Raw genomic sequence first — 10,526 nt, forward strand, 5'->3', positions numbered from 1 at the left:
CTGCATCGGCAGGCGGGCTCTCAACCACTGCGCCACCAGGGAAGCCCCTAGGCAAAAGCTTTTAACTCCTAATTGGGGATTTATTTCCAACCGGGAAGGTCGAATCCCAGGGTGGTTGTGTCAGAGTCTCTAGGAGGACCTGATGTAATTTGAAAGAGCATGTTCAGTGTTAAAGAAAAAACATAAAATTAATATAAACTACAGAAGGTAAATTTGACAAAATCATACTCAGGTAGAAATACACAGGGTCCCTTCCCTGCCCGGCCCTGTCAGCCCGGGTCCCTGAGCAGGGTCACGCACTCTGAGCTTCGTTCCTCTTCGGCAAAATGGAAGCAATGTTAGTCTCCATCTCAGTGGGTTTTCACGAGAGTCGAGTGAATTTCTGCATTTAAAGAGCTTAGAAGGGAGCTTCCCTGCTGGCGCAGTGGTGAAGAATCCGCCTGCCAATGCAGGGGACACGGGTTCGAGCCCTGGTCCGGGAAGATCCCACATGCCTCGGAGCAACTAAGCCTGTGCGCCACAACTGCTGAGCCTGCACTCTAGAGCCCGCGAGCCACAACTACCGAAGCCCGCGTGCCTAGAGCCCGTGCTCCTCAACAAGAGAAGCCGCCGCGATGAGAAGCCTGTGCACCACAACGAAGAGTAGCCCCCGCTCTCCGCAACTAGAGAAAGCCCGCGTGCAGCAACAAAGACCCAACGCAGCCAAAAATAAAATAAGTAAATTTTTAAAAAAAAAGAGCTCAGGGGCTTCCCTGGTGGCGCAGTGGTTGAGAGTCCGCCTGCCGATGCAGGGGACACGGGTTCGTGCCCCGGTCCGGGAGGATCCCACGTGCCGCGGAGCGGCTGGGCCCGTGAGCCGTGGCCGCTGAGCCTGTGCGTCCGGAGCCTGTGCTCCGCAACGGGAGAGGCCACAGCAGTGAGAGGCCCGCGTACCGCAAAAAAACAATAAAAAAAGCTTAGAAGGACTTGTGGTTGCCGTGAGGGAGGGATGGATTGGGAATTTGGGATTAGCAGATACAAAGTATTATACATAGAATGGATAAACGACAGGGTCCTACTGTAGAGCATAGGGAACTATATTCAATCTCCTGAGATAAACCAGGACAGAAAAGAATATAAAAAAGAATGTATACGTATAACTGTATCACTATGCTGTACAGCAGAAATTAACACAGCATTGTAAATCAACTATACTTCAATACAAAGATCAGAAAACAAAAGAGCTTAGAAGAGCGCCTGGCACGTAGTAAGCTCTCAGTGCAGCCGCCTGCACTCCTGGAGCGGAGCTTCTCAGCAGGGGGGAAGCTTTTTTTTTTTTTTTTTTTTTTTTTTTGCGTTACAAGGGCCTCTCACTGTTGTGGCCTCTCTCGTTGCAGAGCACAGGCTCCGGACGCACAGGCTCAGCGGCCACGGCTCACGGGTGCAGCCGCTCTGCGGCATGCGGGATCCTCCCGGACCGGGGCGCGAACCCGTGTCCCCTGCATCGGCAGGCGGGCTCTCAACCACTGCGCCACCAGGGAAGCCCCTAGGCAAAAGCTTTTAACTCCTAATTGGGGATTTATTTCCAACCGGGAAGGTCGAATCCCAGGGTGGTTGTGTCAGAGTCTCTAGGAGGACCTGATGTAATTTGAAAGAGCATGTTCAGTGTTAAAGAAAAAACATAAAATTAATATAAACTACAGAAGGTAAATTTGACAAAATCATACTCAGGTAGAAATACACAGGGTCCCTTCCCTGCCCGGCCCTGTCAGCCCGGGTCCCTGAGCAGGGTCACGCACTCTGAGCTTCGTTCCTCTTCGGCAAAATGGAAGCAATGTTAGTCTCCATCTCAGTGGGTTTTCACGAGAGTCGAGTGAATTTCTGCATTTAAAGAGCTTAGAAGGGAGCTTCCCTGCTGGCGCAGTGGTGAAGAATCCGCCTGCCAATGCAGGGGACACGGGTTCGAGCCCTGGTCCGGGAAGCTGGAAACCATAATGCAACTTTGTTTTTAACACAATCCCCAGTGCAAAACAACTGTTCAGAAGGTTTTTATTTTATTTTATTAAAGACACTCAATGGCAACCTTGTCTTGCCTAATGGAACTCAGCACTCTTTGCGTTCGCCTCTCTTGTCATCTTGCTGAAAGCTATGCTCGTTTGTTCCAAATCATGGTCATCCTTCAGACGGCAAATTTTTCAAATACAAGTGGGAGATATATGAAGCAATCTTGGAGATAATTCCTGATGTAAAAATTCAAGTTTCAGGTTCTAAAAATCAAGCCTGGGCTTCCCTGGTGGCGCAGTGGTTGAGAGTCCGCCTGCCGATGCAGGGGACACGGGTTCGTGCCCCGGTCCGGGAGGATCCCACGTGCCGCGGAGCGGCTGGGCCCGTGAGCCGTGGCCGCTGAGCCTGTGCGTCCGGAGCCTGTGCTCCGCAACGGGAGAGGCCACAGCAGTGAGAGGCCCGCGTACCGCAAAAAAACAATAAAAAAAGCTTAGAAGGACTTGTGGTTGCCGTGAGGGAGGGATGGATTGGGAATTTGGGATTAGCAGATACAAAGTATTATACATAGAATGGATAAACGACAGGGTCCTACTGTAGAGCATAGGGAACTATATTCAATCTCCTGAGATAAACCAGGACAGAAAAGAATATAAAAAAGAATGTATACGTATAACTGTATCACTATGCTGTACAGCAGAAATTAACACAGCATTGTAAATCAACTATACTTCAATACAAAGATCAGAAAACAAAAGAGCTTAGAAGAGCGCCTGGCACGTAGTAAGCTCTCAGTGCAGCCGCCTGCACTCCTGGAGCGGAGCTTCTCAGCAGGGGGGCCGCAGGGCCTGGTGTTTCCCTAAAGGAGCAGTGGGCACCCTGGGTGAGGGTGGAGGCAGAAACCCTAAGGGGCGCTTTCGTGAACTCGGCTGACTTCTCCTGTGACCGCCATGAGTGGCCACGGCTGCCCCCAGGCTCTTCCCAGGTTTGTCCCGCGGTCCTCGGCTGCCTGCTGCCAGGCCGCCCGGGGCTTCTGAGGCTCAGACACGATGCGCGACGGGGGTGCACGGCTTCATCTGGGGGCCGGTTGACTCCGGCAGGGAGGGCGTTCGCTCGCTTCACAGGTCTGTTCAGCACCTTCTGTGACAGTGACGGGGGGCCTGGGCCCTGCGCCGGAAGTGGCAGGGTCCCCAGTTTTCTGGGGTCTTCTGGCTGGTCTAAGAGTTAAATTGATGAGACAGGTTAACAGGAGAAAAATCAAACCAAAGTTTAATAACCTGTACACACAAGAGAGACCCAGGAGAAATGAGCCACTCGCCCAAATGGCCAAAGCCCTCACCGTAAGTAGCACGTTCAGCTAAAGACAAAAGACGATGTTGAGGGTAGGGCTTTGAGACTTCAGGGGGACGAAGGCAATTCCCGTGGAGATGGAAAAGCAGACGTTTGGTGAATAAATGTTTGCTGGGCCTGCCGAGATAGTGGGACAGGAGCGGCCTCGGATCTCTGGGCCCCCGGGTTCCTCGCAGCCGTCTCTGGTGATGCTGTGTCCCAGGACAGGCCCTCCATCTCGAGTCTTTCAGGAAGCTGTGCGCAGACCCAGGCCTGCCTGCCTCCTGCCAAAGTTTCTTCCTGTGTCTTTTGGGCCTTGATTGTTTTCAGCTTGAAGTAATCTGCACGCCTAAGAGACATTTTGGGGCGGGCAGGTTTTGCTCGCTTACAACTGCGGGGGCAGCTGTCCCGCCAGCCACACAAGCGTCGGAGACGCGCTGGATCCTTGCCCTTCCTAGTGTGCTGAGTGCAGGCATTTCTCTCACATTTTGAACCGTCTTTTCACGTGTGTGTGACCCACGTCTGTAAAATATTTTTACAGCTACGTTCCTAAAACGTCACTGAGTTCACCACCTTGGCCAGAAGTTGTTGTGCCAGACCCCGTCGAGGAGGCCAGACACCACGCAGGTAAGAGAGGCAGAAGCTGGGGGGGGCGCCCCTGCTTCCACCACAGAGGGGACCTCCTGGCCACGAAACAAGGACTTCCCGTTTCCAGGTGCCTGAGCCACGACGCAGCGTGAAAGCTCAGGTTCGCTCAACACCAGAGTTCAAAACCCTCATTCGTTGAGCCAGTCCTAGGGCACCAAGGCACCAGCCGAGTTGCAGGCAGGTAATGCGGGTGGCGGAAGGGCCAGGGCCCAGCTCTGCTCCCCACTGTTGGTAGAAACGGGAGTTCAGGGAGGAAGAACAACCTGCCCGGGCAGCGGTGGAAGCCGGCCGCAGCCCAGGTGTTCGAGGGGCCATCGGCGTGTCGGGAGTCATGTCAGAATGCCTGTCGCCAGGAGGGCAGTGTGGCCCCCACGCCCAGCACCGGGAGGGAGTACGAGAACCTCAGTTTCCAAAAGCTGGAAGTCCATAGTAACGCGTGGAATCTTCCAGTTTTAAAATGCTATTTCGGATGCTGTGCCCGAAAAGTAAAGCTGCAGGCGAGGTTCCGCCCTCTTGGCCAGGTGCAGCCGAGGGCTTGACTCGGTTTCCAGGGCAGACACGGTGCCCTGCTCCCAGCCCCAGGCGAGGCCGGGAGGGTCGGGGCAGGAGAGAAGGGCCGGGCCTGCGGCGAGGTGGTGACCGTGGGAGCGGACGCTGGGTGTGGGTGGACGCGAGCAGGTAGCATCCAGCGCCACGAGGTATAATTCTAGGTTTTCCTTGTTTGCGAGAAGGCCTCTCCTCTCACTTTGCCAGGCCGCTGGCTCGTTGTTAAAAGCGACTGGGAATCAGACCAGGTGAGGGTTTCTCCACCACAGGGTCAGAGAGACCAAGCCAGGCGCGCCGAGCACTCGGGCGGGAGGATGGCGGGGGGATGGGCGCTTCTGTGCCGTCGGGGCGCGAGCGTCTGTAGAGTCCCGTGTGCCCCGAGCACCCAAGTGCCAGCTCCTGGAGCAGCGGCTCTCCCTGGGCCCGCGGCGGCGGCGAGAGCGAGGAGGAGCTGCTCGCACACGCCCTGCCACTGCCCCAGGGATGCTCAGGGTCGCGGCGCGGCGGAGCAGAGGGCACCCGGGTGAGGCTGTAGCTGTCGCCCTGACCGCCCTTCTCCCCACAGAGGTCGTGGAGAAGGTGAACGAGCTGATCGCCCGGGGCCGGTACGGCAGGCTCTTCGCCGTGGTGCACTTTGCCAGCCACCAGTGGAAGGTGACCTCTGAAGACCTGATTTTAATTGAAAACAAGTTAGACGTTGCGTGTGGAGAGAGGATCCGGTTGGAGAAGGTGAGGCTGTGGGTCAGCTCTGGGGACGCGGCAGGCTGGCCGGGTGGGCACGGTGGGGTCACGGGGGTGCGGGCGGAGCTGCTTCCCGAGGGTGGCCCGACTCGGTAGGGCCCCTCCTTACAGGGAGACGATCAGCGCGTTTCTCTAAGGAGAAGCGTGTGTCTGTCTCACGTCAGACAGAGAAGGGTTTGTCTCACGTCTCCTTAGTGTATTCTTAGAGGAAAGTATCTGGTCACAGGGACAGTGAAAATCCCAGTTAAGGATGTAAAGAGTTCTCAGGCCCAGATTTATGAAGAGAAGATGTTCCGTTTCGGCTCGAGCACTCCCCCGACGTTAGGCGCGACGGCAGCCGCTGTGCTGGACGGCCCTGGCTTGGAGGCGTCTCGCAGGGCGCCGGTCGTTTCCGCCCCCCCTGAGCTGCTGCGTGGCGTGTCCCGCACGTTTAGCCAAGTGCTTCTGCCCTCTGCTTACGGTTCTGTTCGCTGTGTTCGGGGGCCTGTTTGGTCTTTGCCTGTTCTACTTCTGTTAATAAAACTGTAGGTAAAATAGGAGATGTCTGTATCGGATCATTTTTTTAGGACGTGGTTAACTGTTGGTACAATGTGATGTAACATGTGGTTTTCTTTATAATTTAAAATTCCTCCTTCCTTTGTGATTGTAGATTCTTTTGCATATTTACACCCAGGGGAGCATTCAACTCTCCTTTCTCAGACGGTCTTCCCACAGCCTGTGATCCAAGCAGGACCACAGCTCAGAGCTGAACCAGGGCGCTGTGTGGACGCCAGCAGCCAGCACAGCCCCTTCTCCTTGGTGACCCCCGTGGTTCTGTCATGAGCTCATGAACAAGAGTACATTTGCCTTTTGCATCTAAAATAAGAGACTTCTGGAGTGTGTTTGTGAGGATTTCTCAAAAGACATTATTTTGAAACATTTCACATTAACAAAAACATAGGAAGCTCCGCCTAATGCAGGTGGTTTTTCATCACGTAGGAGACCCAGCACTAGAGAACGTGTCGGGCTGAGAGTGATCCAGGCAAGGTTTCGTTATTTGTCATCACCTAACAAGCATAGCCCATTGATGTTATCATAAAATAGGCTTTGTCTCTAGACATTGAAGCTTAATGCAATCGAGTTTTTTTCTTATCAGGAGAATTTCAGCCAGTCTCCCAATGTCTACTGAGACCCCCACTGCACTTGGGTCGCAGAGCTGTCTTCATCTGAGGCCACACTTAGCGCCGCGGTTTCCCTCCAGTGAGAGAGCCTGCCTGGCAGCGCAGGATTTTGCAGTCATTAAAAGAATACCTTGAACCTCAATCTTTGCCGTATCAGCAGGACTGTGAACTGCATAAAAGACAGTTTGTGCATTTTTTCCCTGTATGTATCATACTTCAATAAAAAGTTATTTTTTAAAAGCCACTGTTGGCATAGGAGGTTACCCGCTCACCTGGATGACCGAGTTCCACGTGTCCGGGTCTGACAGCACGGGCGTGTCCGCAGGCAGCCCGGCGCCCCTGCACACACAGCCACGCTGCCAGCTGGCGCCCCCTCTGTCCCAGGTTGAGGGAGTCGCTAGTTAGATAGCAGAGGAAGCCCGCGTTTTGGTTTCGGGGAACCGCCACCTTGCTTCCTGTCCAGTGTGCTCGGGTCACTGCCTGTTCTAGGGGCTTTGTGTTATTTGCTGGTAACGCGCCTGTTTGATTCCAGGTCCTGCTGGTCGGGGCCGACGACTTCACGCTGCTCGGCAGACCCCTCCTCGGGTAACGTGCTCTCAGATGCCGGCGGGGCGGCTGGGCAGAGGGGCTCCCGTCACACCCGCTGCGACCACCGGGCTCAGCACACTTAGGCTTCTCACCGTGCGTGTGTAGTGTCCCGCGCACGGAGCATCCAGAGCAAATCGCTGGCCTGTTACTCATCCACTGCACTTTGGCCCTTTTACGATTTGCTGTGGGACGACACTGTTCTGTGCTGTGCTTTCTGGTAGTTTTCACAGTGTCTGCAGGGAGGGCGTATGACGTCGAGAACCGGCAGAAAAGGAAGTTAAACTTTATTTAGATGTTCTCATGTAAAGCACTAGTAAAACTGAAAAATAGCCAGGAAGGTACGTTACTGTTCGTTTTCCTCTCTTCCAGAAAGGATCTTGTTCAAGTAGAAGCTACAGTCATTGAAAAGACAGAATCGTGGCCAAAAATCAATATGAGATTCAAGAAAAGGAAAAACTACAAAAGGAAAAGAAGTAAGTTGGAGAAAGCGTGGCTGCTGCGTTCCCGTCCTCTGGGTGTCGCCCCACGTCCTGCGCTGGGCCAGGTTAGATGGGGCCCTGCCCTCTGCCGGGCGCTCTTGGGGGTGCAGCGGCCCAGAGACCAGTGAGAGCTCTGCCCACGTCCTGGCTCTGCCGGGGAGGGGCGGGTAGCAGTCGTTAACCACTCCGGGGCTTGTGGAGGGCACGGCCCTGGGAGACGTCAGGGGCAGCTGGGTTCCTGCCGGAAAACCCAGAAGCAGGTCACGTGTCCACCACGGGGAATGGACGAGCAGACGAAGATTCCCTCGGTGGGATGTTGTCCAGTGCAGTGGATGGCCCACCTCCACACAGCAGGGATGATCTTAGACTATGTGAGAGTGAGGCCAAGTCATGAAGCCCGGAGGTGGGCGGAGCTCAGCCTCGTGCTGCGGGCACACGCTCGCGCCCGCACGCATTATGCACACGCATAATGGTGGCACATGTTTAAAGGAAGAACGATATGCGCAGAATCACGGGTGTGGCTGCCTCTGGAGGGGCAGGGGGCGGGGAAGGAAAGAGTGACAAATGCAGAGAGATCGTGTGTCCCGTGTTCCGGTTCCTGTGGGCGGCTCGTCAGACTTCATCTTACCGTAATGCTTCGGATGTTCGTTCATGTTTGTTCCATAAAGCAAAGGCAGGTGCGGACAGCATCCTCAGAAGGTGGTTAAAGAGAAGAGGTGGTGGCTGGAAGGGTGTGAGGTCGAGGAGGGAGGCGGAGGTGGGGCTGGTTTGTTTGAAGGAGTGAAAGAGGCTTTGGGGGAGGAGGGAGGCCTGTCTGGAGCCCGAAGGAAGGCAGTCCTGGGAGAGAAGGTCTGGAGAGGCTTCCCTGGGGAGGCGGCAGGCGGGGTGGCCCCTGGAGGGCCAGGGCATCCGGATGCTGGTGGGATGGAGCGGGCAGGGTGGGCTCGAGCACAGGGGCTGAGAGACCAGGTACGGGAGGCCCCTCTGGCCTGCCCCCCGGCCGAAGGGGCGTCCAGGCGGCATGTGGTGCCGCGGCATGTGGTGCCCCTGGTTTAAAGGGCCGGTAACAACGGGCGTCACCAAGGTGGGTCTGCTGGGAGGGGGGAGGGGATGGAGGCGGGAAGGGGGGAGGTCAGAGGTCGGAGAGGTGAAGAAGCAGCAGCCCTGTGTGGACTTGCCGCGGGTTCTGGCAGGTGCAGCGCGTGGGGTGGACGGAACCTCAGCCACGAAGGGAGGAAGCAGCGGCGGGAAGGGCTGGCACCTGAGGGGGGGACTTCACAGCAGGGGCCTCCCCCAGGGGCGCAGGCAGGGCCTGGTGAGCGGGAGTGGAGAGGCCACCGCATCCAGCGGCCTTGTGGTGACTTGTGGGAGTTGGCAGCTCAGCGTAGGGACAGGAGGGGAGCCTGTGCCCTGAGTGAGGGCAGGAGACCCCGCCCTCCCTGCCCGGCCTCACGGAGCAGGACCGGGACGAGGGTTCACAGAGGGATCCCCCTCGGCCCTCACCCAGCCGTTGCTGCCCGCTTTCCGCGGGCTGGGCTGTGTCTCCCCCGTCTCCCTGACCCCACGCGACCTTTTGTTCCCATCCAGAGCCCCCTGCCATTGCCCAGTAAACCCACAAGCGGGAACAGACCTGTCCCTGCAGGGACCTCCACTGGAGGTCACAGCCCCTTGGGGTGGGACCCACAGGCTACAGCATCTTGTCTCAGGAAGTGTACAGTTGGCCCCCTGTATCCCCGTCTGCCACACTCGCAGAGTCAACCAGCCACAGGTTGAAAATTTGCAGGAGGGGCTTCCCTGGCGGTCCAGTGGTTGACTCTGCGCTTCCAATGCAGGGGGCGCAGGTTTGATCCCTGGCCAGGGAACTAAGATCCCACGTGCCACAGCTAAGAGCCCGCGTGCCGCAGGGCCAAAAAAAAAAAATGAAAAGAAAATTTGCAGGAAAAAAAAATTCCAGAGAGTTCCAAAAAGCAAAACTTGAATTTGCTTCACCAAGTACTTACATAGGATCGATATCATACATTGTATTTACACCTGTTCATATGGTGTTTACAGTGTTTTAGTGTGACCTAGAGATGGTTTAGAGTATACCGGAGGGTGTGTGTAAGTTACATGCAGACACTAGACCATCTTATTAAGGGGCTTGAGCATCCTTGGATGCCGGTGTCCTCGGGGTCCTGGAACCCATCCCCTGCAGATAACGAGGGACGATGTATGTCTCTCACAATCCTCGGTTACAAACAGTGAAACGCACCAGAGATGGTAGCTTCAGCTTTACTAGAGTTGGGTCAGTAGGCAGCCTCTCCTGTACCCTCCACCACCTCCAGTAGCCTCAGCGTAGCCAGAAGGGGTGCCCCCGCCCATGTAGGGCAGGGGTCTCTGGGCACGTGGGGGAGGCCAGGCTGGGGGCCGCAGCAAGGGCGCCCCTGGCCTCCAGGCCCCGGGCCGTTGCAGCCCCTGTGGGGTCTGACGGGGCTCACGGAGCGAGTGGTGAGGCAGGTGGTCAGCAAGGACCAAACACCACGGCCTGTGGGACATCACTGGGTGGCCAGTTCCGCCCGGCTGCGGGGCAGTGCTGGTGCAAGGCAGACCCTCGAGGATAGGGCGGGCGGCGGCTGGGTCTCGCGGTAGCTGGTTGACAGCATCGGATCTGTGTTCACGCCCGGGCCCTGCTCTGTCTTGCAGTTATCGTGAGTCCTCAGACCGTCCTCCGGATAAACACCATCAAGATTGCTCCATGTCTGTGCTGATCGTCCAGCTAATGTTTCTAGAAATAGAAAAATATATCCATTTTCCGAGGAGACCGGGTTTCTGTGTTCTGGTGTGGGTAGCTCTGCTGTAAAAAGTTCAGTCCTGGGCTTCCCTGGTGGCGCAGTGGTTGAGAGTCCGCCTGCCGATGCAGGGGACGCGGGTTCGTGCCCCGGTCCGGGAAGATCCCACATGCCGCGGAGCGGCTGGGCCCATGAGCCATGGCCGCTGAGCCTGTGCGTCCGGAGCCTGTGCTCCGCAACGGGAGAGGCCACGACAGTGAGAGGCCCGCGTACCGCGCAAAAAAAAA

General features: G+C 56.3%; 1 protein-coding gene across 1 annotated transcript in view; it reads left to right on the forward strand.

Moving 5' to 3' along the window:
- MRPL21 (mitochondrial ribosomal protein L21) overlaps window positions 1-10,269 on the forward strand; it is a 14,195-nt gene extending 3,926 nt beyond the window's left edge. The window contains exons 3-7 of the mRNA XM_007104486.3: window positions 3,851-3,936; window positions 5,069-5,232; window positions 6,937-6,989; window positions 7,362-7,465; window positions 10,154-10,269. Of these exons, the coding sequence (XP_007104548.1) occupies window positions 3,851-3,936; window positions 5,069-5,232; window positions 6,937-6,989; window positions 7,362-7,465; window positions 10,154-10,218 (472 nt within the window). The 3' untranslated portion in view covers window positions 10,219-10,269. The remainder of the gene's footprint in view (window positions 1-3,850; window positions 3,937-5,068; window positions 5,233-6,936; window positions 6,990-7,361; window positions 7,466-10,153) is intronic.
- The last annotated feature ends 257 nt before the right edge of the window (window positions 10,270-10,526 follow it).

Source organism: Physeter macrocephalus, chromosome 18, assembly GCF_002837175.3.
Source record: "Physeter macrocephalus isolate SW-GA chromosome 18, ASM283717v5, whole genome shotgun sequence".
Taxonomy (NCBI): Eukaryota; Metazoa; Chordata; class Mammalia; order Artiodactyla; family Physeteridae; genus Physeter; species Physeter macrocephalus.